The 15,480-nt window shown below is 44.9% G+C and overlaps 1 protein-coding gene across 1 annotated transcript; it reads left to right on the forward strand.

The window, feature by feature from the left end:
- Positions 1–11,094: 11,094 nt before the first annotated feature.
- Positions 11,095–15,340, forward strand: LOC113834726 (centrosomal protein of 78 kDa-like; the record flags this gene model as incomplete). The annotated part of the gene is made up of 4 exons (XM_027406287.2): positions 11,095–11,517; positions 14,156–14,328; positions 14,419–14,491; positions 15,170–15,340. Coding segments are annotated over 4 exons (803 nt in total), but the record flags the coding sequence as incomplete, so codon positions are not given.
- Positions 15,341–15,480: the final 140 nt, after the last annotated feature.

The following is a 15,480-nucleotide window of genomic DNA, read 5'->3' on the forward strand; positions in this document are numbered from 1 at the left end:
AGAAAATCCTGCAGACTTCAAACAGACCCACAAAAAGATTCAGCTGCTTGGTCACATGTGCACTTCAGTACTGGGGATATATTTTTGCATCAGAGAGAAATATTTAGTTACAAATTTAAACATTTGGTGTTGACTCTTTTTTCTTTGCCTTTTGTTTGTTTTCTACGGGGTTTGTGGCTAGTTAATAAAAGGAAATTCATGTCAACTTGTCAACTCCGTAATCACTCTTGGCCACGTGCCACCTGTTTCAATACATATGTCCTTCTGAGCTGTGGCAACAAGGCTTCTGTTACCTTTATAAATATTTACTGTCTCTTACTAGATACAAAGGAATGGAGACTCCAGAGCAGCGTGGTTGTACAGTTGGTTGCTGAGCAGGAATATGTTTTGCAAATTCCACTTCTACCAGTGAACAGTAAGATGATTTTCTATAGGAAAAACAAAACAAAACCAGTTTTGAACTTTCTATCAATCTAAAGAGTCGCCAGGTACTTGCTGAGCTCCTCCAGTGGCCAGACACTGAGCTTTACACACTTATGTAAACTGTCTGGCATTATTGGCATGATTTTAATCCATCCATGCAGTTCTATAGTCTGTCTGCCCTGTTAAGGGTGGCACTCTGTCTACTACCATAAATGAGTGGTTTGTCAGTCTATGGTGCTTGGAAGGTGCCTGACAGATGGCACTGTGTGCCTGTCTACCCTGGCACTGTCATCCTCTGTCCTCAAAATGGAGTCAAAGCTGCTTGTAAAATGGAATCTCTCAGGGTGAGACATGGTCTGAAAAACAGCTGCTTTACACAATTTAGGGTGAACACAGCCTGATCTCAACAAAGCTTGAGATTCTGGCATTCCTCTCTCCCCCAAACCCAAAGAGTGGTTCTCATAAATCTACTCCAACCCTGTTTGCTGAACCTTTAACCCTCTTATGAATTACACACTTTGGACAACATTAGAAAGAAGGAGACCGGTTTCTTAGCAACCTTTAGAGATGTTAAGCTAGAAAGTCACAAGAATATATACACCCATTGTAAAGACACAAGCACAATTCTCTCATAAAGAAGATCATGCTTGCCTCATTGGTGCTCTCTCTCTCTCTCTCTCTCTCTCTCTCTCTCTCTCTCTCTCTCTCTCTCTCTCTCAAAATCCCAGCTTTGTTTCACATTTGCATAGCTCTGAAATTCATCCCTTTGTTGAGGCCACAAACCCCAGTTTTGCTCCCATGGAGGTCTCTGCTGCTGGGGTGGGGTGGAGCTGTATCCCACAGCTGACAACTGACTGTTGATCTCTGTGCAGATACAGACTTAGGAGCAAAATAATGTAATTACATATTTTTAATTCCCTAAGCTTTAGGGTGGTTGTATCAACAGCATTTCATTACTGGAACACTCTTTAGCCCCCACTGCCTTAGTGGAGAAATCTGAAACCCTTTGTAGTAGTGCTATGTTTCATAATAGCACAGCCTGGGATCTCTCAGTGGTGTCTTTGACTTTCCCTGTCTTCTCTCTGAACAGTGTAGGAAGCAGATTAGCTAGATGACTGTGTGTTACCTGCTTCAGCCCAGCTTGAGTAAAGATGTAACCCATACTAAAAAAATCTTAGTGACTTCCTTTGCTAGGGAGCCATCTCTCCACCCTATGGAAGTCCAGTCAATCATCCAGAAAAGTGGTAACACTGGCTGTGTGATCTGAGTTAAGTTCTTCAACTCTCCAAGCACTTCTGTCTTTAATATGGACACAGGGTAGCTGAGGTCTGGTTGGTCCATGTTCTAAGTTACTCCATATTGTAACTCCAGTGCTTTTTCAGGCTGTGCCTGGCCTTGAGAAACCCCATTTTTTAAAATTTAATTTTTATTTAAATTAAAAACAATCTTATTTTACATACCAATACCAGTTCCCTCTCCCTCCTGCCCTCCCATTCTTCCCACCCCCCAGCAACCCCATCCCATCCCCATTACTTCCCAGGGAGGGTGAGGTCTCACATGAGGGGATCACCAAAGTCTGTCATATCATTTGGGGCAGGACAGAGGCTCTCCCCCATGTATCTAGGCTGAGAGAGTATCCCTCCATAAGGAATGGGCTCCCAAAGTCCATTTGTGCACTAGGAATAAATACTGGTTCCACTGCCAGAGGCCCAGGCCTCCCAACTGACACCCACGTTCAGGGGGCCTGGTTTGGTCCTATGCTGGTTCCCCAGATGTCAGACTGGGGTCCATGATCTTTTTTTGTTTTGTTTTGTTTTGTTTTTTGTTTTTTGAGACAGGGTTTCTCTGTATTGCTTTGGAGCCTGACTTCAAACTCACAGAGATCCGACTGCCTCTGCCTCCCGAGTGCTGGGATTAAAGGAGTGCACCACCAACGCCGGCCCCATCATGGTCTTGACCCCTTTGGAGAAACTCCATTTCACAGGAAGCTTTTGATACCATTTTGAAGATAAAGGACCATCTCTCTGACATACCATCCATGCAGAAGACTGATGAATTATGTATTCCTGGGAGTAGAAAGGGTGCCATCCTTAAAATTTGCTTAGGTGAACCAAAACTACAGGGGTACATGGGAACTGTCCTGGGACGAAGACGTACAGGCGAGCGCATGACGCCTCCTCCTGGACGCTTTACTCTCTACCTTGTATCCAAAACGCAGACCTGCTGCTCAATATACATGGGAACTGTCCTGGTTTGCTTTCAATTGCTGTGATAAAGACCATGCTAAAAGCAACTTGGGAGGGAAGCATTTATTTGGCTTACATGCCCCAATCACAGTCCATCACTGAAGTTGGGGTGGGAGCTGGTGCAGGGCAAACTGAAGCAGAAGAGACTATGGAGGAACATGAATTATTGCCTTGCTTTTCACAGCTTGCTCAGTTTGGTTTTTTATACAACTCAAAACCTCCTGGCTGAGCATGACAATATCAGCAGTGGGCTGACTACCTCCATCAATCATTAATCAAAGACAATGCCCCATAGGCTTGCCTACAGGCTAATCTGCTGGAACCATTTTCTTAGACGAGGGTCCCTCTTCCCAGGTGACTCTAGTTTATGTCAAGTTGATGAGAAATAACCGGCATGGGCATACTAACATACCTAACAGGGAAACCAGACCTGAGAACTTACCAGAGACACTAGGCTGAGGAAGGTGTGCAACTTCCTCACCTGGACCCCATAAAGAGATGAACACCTAACACTGTGATGGCAATGCCCTCCGTGACCTGTCTTCTGACATCAGTGTCTGTATAAATGACCAACTCCCAACTGTCCTTGAGGCTTCAGCTCAACTTGATCTGGCTGCTGATGCTGTCTATCCCTGTGCTCACCCAGGTGGATCTCACCCTGCTGGTCCAGTGCGTTTGCCTCTGCAGTTGGACTCAACTCTTCAGCTTCACTCTCAAAGCTGTGATCCACAGAATTCTGAGAGTAGCAGCTTCTTCCAGGTAGCTTGTCTGGGTTTCTTACTCTTTCATTATGGGCTCTATTTACATATTTACCTGTCTATCTCTGGAACCTCTTGAAACTCAACTGCAGGCCCCTTAACCTTTTGTATCTATTCTGCAGCACACACACACACACACACACACACACACACACACAGTGAGAGAGAGACAGAGACAGAGACAGAGAGACACACAGAGAGAGATTTACAGTGTGGTGTGTGATATGAGTTAATAATTAAAGATTAGAATAAAAAGCTCATGTCCACCTCAACCAGATGACTAAGAAAAGCAGGATTCTGGAAATTTTCTGTGGGTTGCACCATGTCTATAAAACAATATGTCCAAGTCCAGCTGCTGCTACTTGTTAAATTAATCTTATTTAATGCCCCACAATTGAAGAATGGATAAAAGAAAATTATTACACAATGGAGTACTACTGAGTGGTAAGAAACAATGACATCCAAAATTCGAAGGCAAATGGACAGAACTAGAACAATCCTAAGTGAGGTAACCCAAAACCAGAAAGACAAATATAGTATGTACTCACTCATAAGTGGATACCAGACATAAAGCAAAAGATACTCAGCCTACAATTCACAACCCCAGAGAAGCTAGAATCTTCCAGAAACAGATGGAAGCAGATGAGGAAATCCACAACTAACCATTTTGCTAAACTCCTGGAGTACAATCAAAGTAAGGGAGGAGTGAAAATATGAACAAAGCAGTCAAGACCATGATGGAGAAGCCCATGGAAACAGCTGACCCAAGCTAGTGAGAGATCACTGACTCAGGTCTGACAAATGAGGAACCTGCATAAGACCGAACTAGACTCCCTTAATACAAGTGACAATGGTGTGACTGGGACAATACATAGGGTCACTGGCAGTGGGTCCAAAATCTAACACTAATGCACAAACTGACTTAATGGAGCCCATTCTATCTGGAGAGATACCTTGTTTAGACTAGACACAGGGGTGTGGAGGGTGGAGAGGAGCCTTGGTCCTGCCTCAACGAGATGATGGGACAGGCTTAGTAGACTTCCTAGGGGAGGCCTTACCCTCTCCGTGGAGCAGATGGGATGAGGGGGAGTGGAGGGAGTGGAAGGAGAGGAAAGAGGGGAAACTGGGATTGGAATGTAAAAAATAAATTAATAAAAAATAAAATAAATTAATCTTATTTAGAAATCAGGTCTTTGAAGACACAATCAAGTTAAGATGCATGTATCATTTTTCTAGGAAAGTTTTGTTTTCAAATCACCATTTTGTTGTTTATATCACTGAATTTTTTTTGTTTTTTTTTTTGTTTTGTTTTGTTTTTGTTTTTGTTTTTCGAGACAGGGTTTCTCTGTGTAGCTTTGGAGCCTATCCTGGCACTGGCTCTGGAGACTAGGCTGGCCTCGAACTCAGAGATCCAACTGCCTCTGCCTCCCGAGTGCTGGGATTAAAGGCGTGCGCCACCAACACCCGGCATATCACTGAAATTTTTAAGTGGTCTATATCATTGTTGCAACAAAGGCTATTAATCCACATCTTCCAAATCAGTTACACAGGTGCCTGCAACCATGCCTGTTTTGAAGCAACTTAGGAATTTTGAAACTTCTAAAACTTATGGTATTTCCTCCAACATATTTCACTTGTGTGAAGTTTTTATGTGTGCCATGAAATATCTTCCAAAACTTTCAATATGATTAAAAGTTATCTCCTTTCGTTTCTTCTAGTATATGCTTAAAGTATGTTTTTGTGACTCTGAAAGGACAGGACTACAATGGCAGTGATTGTGAATGGCAGTAATTCTCAGGGGAAATTGCACTCAGTTTGGACTGCACAGAACAGAGGTACCAGCCTCGGAGAGTTCAGATTCCAGAGACAGTGGCAAAACAGATACCTCATGGGTGTTTCTTATGTGCCCTAATTGAACTGTTTGCAAGTTCGTGATGAGGAGACATATTTTGTTGTATTCATAGGAAAGTTTTTTTTTCCCACCAGAGAAAAAGGCAGTATCGATGGTGATCAGAATGATGTGTATCCTGATAGACAGACTTGGATGAGAATAAAGATACAGACACTAGGCCATGGGATAAAGCAGCAGCAACAACAACATCATCATCATCAACACATCCAAGTTAGTCCTGGAAAAGTCCTATGTCAACCTTAAGAGTATCAGCAGATCTCCCCCACAACATCCCTCTACATCCCACATCTACTGTTAGAAAAGAAAACATTTTTGGCAATAAGACTATCAACTTTCTAGAAATGTTGACATCTCTCTGAAGGGATGCATGGTTGTTGTGAAGGGCCTAGAACTTCTTGACTTCGGATTCAATGTGACCGTGCCTCAGGCTCCCAGAGGTTACCATGGTCCTAGTGGCAGCACAGGCTACCCAGATCAGTATGGCCCTGACAGCAGCATGGCCCTTGGACACCAACATGATGTTAGGTGGCTGACCGGACCCTGGGCATCTGCAAAGCCCTCAGTGGTAACATGTACCACAGACACCACCCCAGACTCCAGCTGCTGCAGGACAATGGATCCAGACATGGCCCTAGGCAGTGGTCCAGGCCCAGATATCTCCATGGCTTCAGGTGGCAGCACAGGCACAGGCCACCTAAGATCAGTTGCATGGTCCTCAGACACCCCTGGTTATCTGCACAGCTCTAAGTGGTAACAGGAGCCACAGACATCAACTCAGAACCTGGCTGCTGTAAGGCTACAGACCTGGACATGGCCCTCCACCACAGCCCTAGCCTGATGAATACCATGGCCCTGAGTAACAATGCATGCAACTCAGATCTGCATGGCCTCCGTGGCAGTACAACAATAGCCACAGGCTGCAGCCTAGACCCCAGGCATATGAGTGGTCTTTGGTGGCAACATGGGCCATGGACATCAATACAGACCCTGGCTGTAGTAAGATCTGGACCTAGACAACAGGCCTGTCCATGGTCCTCAGTAGCGACAGGCGCCACAGACATCAACACAGGTCCCCTAGGCTGCTTCAGGATCTCAGACTAAGTAACCTGGTCCAGGCTTGGACATCACTTTGGACTCAAGTGGCAATCTGGCCATTCAAGTCAGCCTGTTCCTCACCACTTTCATCTCTTCCAGTTCCCCACCCTGTACTCACTCACCATAATGGTGCCCGATCACCAGTGCCAGGGCTCCTGGTTGCATCACAGGTGGTATTGATTGAGTCCTGCCTGCCCCAGCTACAAGGCATGGCAAGGAGCTGTTGCTTTTCTTATCTCAAGTGCTCAGGCCTAGAAACCATGGGTGGCCTGCACCTTCTTTATTATAACACACAGGACCACCTGTGTGCTGGGCCCTCCCACATCAATCGGTAATTAGAAAATGCTGCACAGACTTGCCTACAGGTTTATTTAATGGAGGGATTTTCTCACAAGTTCCCTCTTTCCAGATGACTCTAAATGGAGTGAAGTTGACAAAACAAACAAAAAAATAAAACAACAACAACAAAAAACTAACAAGCACATACAAAGAAGTGACTTTCACTCACAGAATATAGAGAAGCATGTAGGTGAACCTACAGGAGATTGAGAGAAGTAAAATCACTATGAAGTAAGCCATTGTCTTAGTTTGAGTCACTATTGCAATGATGGAACACCATGACCAAAAAGCAACTTTGGGGAAAAAGGGCTTCTTGGGCTTACATCTCTACATCCCTAGTACATCACTGAAGGAAGTCAGGTCGAGAACTCAAACAGGACACAACTTGAACAGGAGCTGATGCAGAGGCCATGGAGGATTGCTGTTTACTGGCTTGCATGCCACATGGCTTGTTTGGCCTGCCTTCTCACAGAACCTGGGACACCAGCTCAGGGGCAGCACCACCGACAAAGGGCTTGGCCCTTCACATCATCACAAGTTAAGAAAAGCTTGCCTTTTTTGAGGGCCTTACCCTGCCTGGGGAGTGGAGGGGGGATGGCTAGGGGCAGGTGGGATGTTGGGGGGGAGGGGAGGGAGAGGGAGAAGGGATTAACATCTGAAGCAAGCTTGTTCCTAATTTGAACTAATAAAATAAAAAAATAATAAAAACAAAAAAAATGCTTGAAAATTAAAAAAAAAAAAGAAAGAAAAGCTTGCCTACAGTCCAATCTTACAGAGGCCTTTCAGGTTCTGTCCTCTCAAATGAATCTAGCCTGTGTAAAGTTGACCTAAAGCTAGTCAGAACAGCCACAATCTAACCAAAGAGAAGAAAGAGTCAAGAAAGCTTTTAAAGAAATCTTGTCACACAAAGCCACAGAGAAACCCTGCCTTGAAAAACAAAAACAAAAAGCAAGAAATCTTGTCACACTGAAAATTAGTTAGCTTGTGAAAATTAATTTCAAATTAAAATGTTAGATTGTTGATTAGTTAAGATAAACCTTACCGAGCTGTGTCTACTGGTAGCCACCACAGAGTCTGGTAATTTGCAGAGAGCTAGCGTATTCATCACTTCCCAATACTAATTCTGTGCCCAGATAGGCATGACTGAGATGTGGACCTTGCCTTGGAAGGGCTTCAGATTAAGGAGGAAGTACACCTAAATAGGGTTATAATTCCATATGCAAAGTGCTGTGATACAAGCATGCCTGGGAGCAGATCAGGGGACAATAAGTGAGGGGGTGATATTAAGGGAAAAGCTCCCCGGCAATGGTACCATCATCCAAAGCTGGGGGATAGGGGAATGAAGTTATCCCACTAAATAGAGCAGTGTGTGGATAGGCCCAGCAGGAAGGAAAGGATACTGGAAACTTCCGGTAATGCTTTGTATTTAGAGAAGATATACATGGAGGAATGCAGCAAGAACTAAACAATGAAGAACTCCAATGATGACAGCATCCAACCGCCAAGCTAAAGAACACAGAGCTTATCTGAGGACAATGAGGGATCTCTGGTTTTCCCGTGAGGATGGGCAAGCGAGAAGAGAAGAGACACTGAGAAGGGACTGGCACAGTCTAAAATATTAACCTCAAGAAGAAGAAGGAGAGGGAGCTGATGGGGCAGGTCCTTCTGTGTATATATTTGTCTTACTGGTTGATAAATAAAGTACTATTGGTCAATAGGGAAGCAAGTTAGGCAGGACTAGGAGTTGAGGAGGATTCTGGGAAATGTAGTAAACAGAAGTCTTGTGATCCAGGCAGGAAGTGACATAGCAGGCAGACTTAGAATATAAGCAGGGACAAGCAGGAAATCATGCTCTTTCTCCTCCTGTCTTCTCTGTGGAGCCGCCATGTGATCCCAACAAGAGAAGATGCCTGCCGCTGTCGTCCAATAAGTTCTTATAAAACATATAGATTACTAGTTATGGTTGATAATTAAGATTGAGCTAGCATATAAGAAATGCTAGTTGCTGGGCGTTGGTGGCGCATGCCTTTAATCCCAGCACTCGGGAGGCAGAGGCAGGCAGATCTCTGTGAGTTCGAGGCCAGCCTGGTCTACAAGAGCTAGTTCCAGGACAGACTCCAAAGCCACAGAGAAACCCTGTCTCGAAAAACCAAAAAAAAAAAAAAAAAAAAAAAAAAAAAAGGCCAGCAACATTGTAACTAGTATAAGTCTCTGTGTGGCCACAGGGTTAGGGTGGCTTGACAGAATCGTTACAGGGAGCCTTAAGATAAGGATGGACAGCTGCACTAGGAAAACGAGACAAATTTGTTACTATAAATCTTTCCACCAAAAGCCGCCTGAGCCCCACTGCCACGTGTGAGCTTTACGCCAGCCACCCTAGGTCTCCGCCAGCAGCCTCTGCCCACGGCATAGATGGACAAAATAATACAGAGACATTAGATACAAAGCTGCTTGGCCAATGACTAGGATTCTCATCTGTTAGCTCAGTCTTCATTATCATAAATCTATATATTTTATAAGACTTATCTTATCGGACCTCTTATTGGCGTCCTTCCTTGCTGGTGGCTCACATCCTGCTGCTGGAGGATGTGAATGGGAAAAGAAGCTACTTCCTGTTTCCTCGCTTATATATGAGTCTCCTTGCTATGTCACTTCCTGCCTGGATCACCACTTATCTACTACATTTCCCAGAATCCTCTGTGACTTCTAGTCCCATCTAACTTGCTTTCTCATTAGCCAAACAGTATTTTATTTAACAATCAATAAGATAAACATACACAGTACATTCCCCATCACAAATTATTGTATGCTCATACACAAAATCGCACACAGCAGGGAAAATGGAGCAGAGCACCATGTGTTAACATGGATGAACCTAGCAGAGAGAACAATACTTAGGAGGAAACTTGATAGAACACTGTATATAAACGGCAGCAGCTGTATTAAGACATGCACTGCAGGGAGGCACAGCAAGCTCAGAGACACAGTTATCTCAGTTTTGGAGAAGACTGTAGTTGTGATGAGAAGAATGTTTACACGGGCTCCCTCATAAACATGGTGGTTTCATTGCAAGCTAGTTAGTGGATAAATGAAGTCACTGGCTATTTTAACTTAAATGTTGTACAAAAAAAAAATCGTTGACCATCGATAGAGAATTTTAGTGGAGTAGGTGCCTATGTGGTGTGTGTGGTATTGGCATACAGTTGTAGAACTCAGCCGGTGGAAAAGGAATATTGTGAACACAGTGTCTAAAGCTTAATGGAGGACTACCATTGTTCTAGAGACTGGATACAAATACAGGATGGTTCCAGTTCCAGGGAATCTGATGCCTGCTTCTGGCCTCTCCAAACACTTGTGCCCACATGACATACATTCACACAGTCATACACACATATAACATGCATAAAAATAAAAACAAATCTTTTAAAAAGTAACTGAAAAGGGGGCTGGAGAGACAGCCCAGCTCTTAAGTTCATTTGCTTTTCTCCCCGAGTCTCCGAGTTTGGTTCCCAGCACCCACACTGGATACTCACCACTACCTAGAACAGCTGCTCTGTAGGATGTGATGCCTTCTTCTGACCTCTCTGGGCACTTGCACGCACACAGCATACAGGCACAGACCCATTAATAATAGGACCGAAACAGACTGTTGTATTTATTACCCAGAGTTCACATTGTTTCTGCCCAACGTAATTCATTTTAATGTACAATTAAATAACATGACAATGCCTAGGCATATAACTCTGAACTTAACCACTGCTGAGTGAATCCTATGCTAACTTTCAATAGTTACAATGCTGAACTACTCTCCTAAAATCATTAAGTGGGGGGTTGGAGAGACTGCTCTGCGGTTAAGAGCATTGGTTGTTCTTCCAGAGGACCTGAGTTCAATTCCCAGCACCCACATGGTAGCTCACTCTCCAGCTCCAGGGGATCTGACACCCTCACACTAACGCACATAAAATAATTTTAAAAATCATCAAATGGTCTCTCTGTGACACAGGAATCACCCTCAAGTACCTTTACAGAACATTGAAAACCAGTATCAGTGGAAACTACAAAGCTAAACTCTAGCTTTGTCTAATCCAAAGTAGAGAGGAAGCGTTTGCATACGGAGTTGGGAAATCCTTCTTGTGAATTCTCTCGGTGTGGAGTGCTTCTAAGAATCTTCTCGAGGCCAAGACCCGGTTCTCCAATGCATCCCCCCCCACGCGCACCTCATTTGAGGTACCCACAGTGGAGCCTTCACTTCCTCCCTTGCGGAGGGCAAGCAAGCCCGGGTGCAACCCCTAGTGGGCGTGGCCTGCGTTCTGACGCACAGCGAAGGCGCCGACGCACAGCGCGGTGTGCGCGCGCCGCCCGCGGGAGCTCGCCGGTGGCTGGAACGGCAGCGACAGCGCGCAGAGCGAGCAGAGCAGGCGCCAACCGCCCGGGGCTCGGCGGGAGCTGGCGCGGGGCGGCTGGCGGTGTCTTCCGGGCTTCGGCGGAGTCATGATCGACTCGGTGAAGCTGCGGCGCGATAGCGCGGCTGACTTCTTCTCGCACTACGAGTACCTGTGCGCTCTGCAGGACTCGGTGCCGCTGCCCGCCGTGCGCGCCTGCCTGCGGGAAGGCGTGCTGGACTTCAATGCCGATCGGCTGCGCGTGGTGGACTGGGCGCCGCTGCTCAGCACGCTCAGGGTGAACCGCGACCTGCCGCTGGTGGCCATCAAGAGCTCCTTCCAGCCGTGGCTCGGGGAGACAGGTCTGCACAGCAGGGAGGTGCGAGGGTTTGGTCTGAGAGGAGGGAGCCCGGTGCACCGGAAGCCTGCGAAGCCCGCCTCACACATCCACAAAGGAGTATTTGCCGCCGTCTCCCTTGCAGGTTGCCGCCTCTGGCGGTTAGCTGGAAGAGTAGTCAAGATAGTGACTAGGGCTCGAGATTGGCCTTTCTCACAGCGAGGATGACCAGCTATGCTCCCCGAGGGGGATATGCAGGATAATTTAGCCAATGGTTTAACAATGAATGCTTCTGCCCCGCCCTCTTTCCTTTAGGGTTTTAATTTTACAATCTCCCCTCACTCTTCTTTGCAAGCCTAATACAGAAAGGAAGGGGGTTAAAAATGGAAAGAAAATGTATAACAAAACAAATCCCCTTCAGGGACATCCTTTATGATTTTTAGAAAATTGTGTGAGTTTGATGACCTCGTGTATGTATGTGTGTGCAGTGCCTGCGGAGTCCAGAAAAGGGGTTGGTACCCCTGGAACTAGAATTACACATGGTTATGGGCCACCATATAGGTGCTGGGAACCGAACTTGTATCCTTTGCAATAACAGCAAGTCCACCTAACCGCTGAGCCATCTCTCCAGCCCAAGGGACTGTATTTTCTTAACATCTCATTGTAAGGAGTTGATTCTGGTTATTTGCAGACAACATGTTCGCAAGTTTTTAAATTGTTGACAATCCCCAAGCTAAGTGTGGTGCTTCTGTAGTCATTCATGAACATGTGTCCAGAAGCCCAAAAAATTATCATCCGTTATGTGTGGCTCCTTGCTTGATTTTTTTTCTTAAAGTGTTTGTGTATCCTAGTATCGGCACATGTGCACACACAGAGAAACCAGAAGAGGTGTTGGGTGTCCTCTGGTCACCCTCCACCCATTATCTTGAGCGTGTCTTTCTTGACCCTGGGGCTCTGTTTCCTCAGCTTGGCTGGAAGCCAGCAAGCCCTAACCGTTGGCTTGTCTCCACCTGCTTCCAAACTGGAGTCACAAGCCTTGCCCTTAAGCCCTAGTTTATGTGGGTGCTGGGATATGGAGCTCCAGACCTCCAGATTGTACAGCAAATGCCCTTCACTGCTGAGTTGTCTTCCCAACACCTAACCTATTTTTCACATCCTCTTTTCTTTATATTTGCAAACAATTTTTGTGTGTGTATGTATGTGGTATGTGTGTGCATGCAGGTATATGTTTTTGTGTGTAGACCCATGTTCTCCTGTGCATAGAGGCTAGAAATGACACTGGGTCTCTTCCTCTATTGCTTTCCAATTTATTTACTGAGACAGGGTTGTTTTTGTTTCTGTTTTCTGATCTCTGGGGACTTGCTGATTCCATTGTCTGGTTAGCTCGTTTGCCCCAGGGATCATCTCTTGTGGCTTCCCAGAGATTACTGCCTTTCACCTTGCAGGCGATCCAAATTTGGGTCCTCACAGTTTTCCTTTCGTGAACTTTTATCCATTTTGCTATCTCAGTCCCCCTTTTTTTTTAATTTTTAGAGAGAGTATCATGTAAGGGAAACAGGTGTTGGGGGCAACCTAGGGTTTGAATTTCATATTTTGAACTCTTAATTGTCACACATCTGAAAAGCCACTGAAACAAGCTTGTTGTGGATTCTTAGGATTAAAGCACACTGCATGTGTTAGGTGTCTGCAGGTTGCCAGCTGAGAGGGAAGGTGTGATAAGCTAGGAGAAGTGATTATTTGAAAGCTTAGCCCTTTGCTGGGTCTGAGATGAGCACCATTTGTGATCCTTCTTCAAGGGCAGTGTTGTGATCCCTCTACTGTCATTATAATGATCCAAATTAAACGAAAGATGGGAGTTGCCTAGAATCGAGGCAGGCATTTTATGTTGAATATAAGGAGACAGCCTGTGGACCATTTCCCTTCAGACAACCTTTGCAGTGTTTCCATGTCTTGTATCCAATGAGTCTAGGCCATAGATTTTTGACCTCTTAGACTTTTCATCTCTCAGCTGTGTCAGCCTGTACTGTTGAAGAAGCTCCTGGCTAGTTTTGCCACTCCTGAACTGTTTCCCTCTGTGCAAGCTATCTTACTTAGCACAGCCCCAGCACATACTGGCTGCAGTGTGTGCCTCCTTTATAAAGGCACTGGAATATGAGCTGTACTCTAGCCAAACCTGTTGGAAGGGGTGTTTTTCCTAATCTGTGGAATTTAGGTGCCTCTCCCCGGTCATTCCCTTTGTGTAATTAGTCCAACAGTGGGGCACATTTTTCTGACTGTCCTCATTGTACCAATGGCAGCCTCATCACTTGTGTTGTAAAAGCCAACTCTTGCAGACTTGCCTCTGAATTTCTCTCATTTTTCTATCCTTAAGGGTGTAGCCCTCACACCTGCAGTATTTATACTGTCCAGCAGGTGTCAGGCTTGGATCCCTTCACGCAGTCGGCTCCTACTCCCTGGTTCTCTTATATGCAAATTGAGACATCCCTTCAAGATATCCCTTAGGTGCAAATTCTTTGCCTTCATAAGAAACCATACCATGCATGGTTTATGTTTATGTATCTCATGTGGTTTTGAATGGTTCATTTCTGTTCCTTAGCAGTTAGGAGTTTAATACTAAAGTTGTATGGTTGATATCACTGATTTTTACAATGAATTTGTTTTAGGTTCTGATACACGCAGAGTTTGCAGAAATCGTGTTCCTGCGATAAGATCCAAGGACATGAGCTTCCAGTTATGTAAGGCTCTTAAAGGCTGCTTAAGTATATCAAGTGTGCTAAGAAACCTGGAGCTAAATGGGTTGATTCTGAGAGAGAGAGATTTGACTAGTTTAACAAAGGTAAGCCTTGTTCATGTGGCCTACAGACATTTGATAGCTGGTTTTGGTGGGAAAATACCCAATTCATATTTTACTTTTTCCTCTCTTTAGGGATTGAGTAAATCGGCCTCTTTGGTGCACCTGTCTCTTGCCAATTGTCCAATTGGAGATGGAGGTTTAGAAAGTGAGTCATGCCATTTAACTGTTGTCCCGGGAGGCTGATCTCAGGTTTGCCTGTGTTCTGTGACCCCTGTCTACCTTTTTGGGTTGCTTCCTCAGCCTGAGCTGCCTTCTGCGCCTGCTCAGATGCCAATCCGTTCTCACTTCTACAGGGAAATGCTTATCATGCCTAAGAGTGTCTGAACTTTACTTACGGTTGTGATATGCCATAAAACAGTTTGTAGTGTTTAGTATTCTGTTCTTGTTTGCTCATAGTTTATAGTTTTCCTTTAAGGAATATTTGTGGGATCTGGGCTTTGTAGTGCACACCTTTAATCCCAGCATGTGGGAGGCAGAAGCTGGTAGTTCTCTGCCAGTCTGGTCTATAGAACAAAGAGAATAACAAGTCATGACCATCTCCAAGTAAAACAGCTGTAATGCCATCATGTTTTGTTTTGTTTTGAGACACAAGGTCTCACTATGTAGCTCTAGCTGGCCTGGAACTCACTATGTAGACCAGGCTGACCTCAAACTCAGGAAGATCCGCCTGTCTCTGCCTCCTAAACGCTGGCATTAAAGACATGTGCCACTGTGTCCAGTGATTTTAGTCTAAACTAACATAGACTGAGGACAGTGAGTAAACCAGGAGTGACCGAATTGACAGGATCTTGGTCTGACTGTGTGTCATTTCTCTTTTTTTTAGTTGTTTGTCAGGGTATAAAGAACTCTGTCACTCTCAAGACCGTCAACTTCACAGGATGTAATCTGACGTGGCAAGGAGCTGATCATATGGCCAAGATCTTAAAGGTGACTGTACATTCAGCCTTGAATGGATGATGTGGTTGAAGCACATTAATACTTTGGTATGGGGTTAAGGTGATTTTTTTTCTTATCCATATGGATAAGATTGCAATTTTAGTTTCATTGTATGATGTAGCCATTGTTTAGCTTAGCATTCTGATCCTTAAAGATACTCACTTAATCTTAGAAATAAGACTTTAAGCCAGGCAGTGC

Source organism: Cricetulus griseus, unplaced genomic scaffold (assembly GCF_003668045.3).
Source record: "Cricetulus griseus strain 17A/GY unplaced genomic scaffold, alternate assembly CriGri-PICRH-1.0 unplaced_scaffold_545, whole genome shotgun sequence".
Classification (NCBI taxonomy): Eukaryota; Metazoa; Chordata; class Mammalia; order Rodentia; family Cricetidae; genus Cricetulus; species Cricetulus griseus.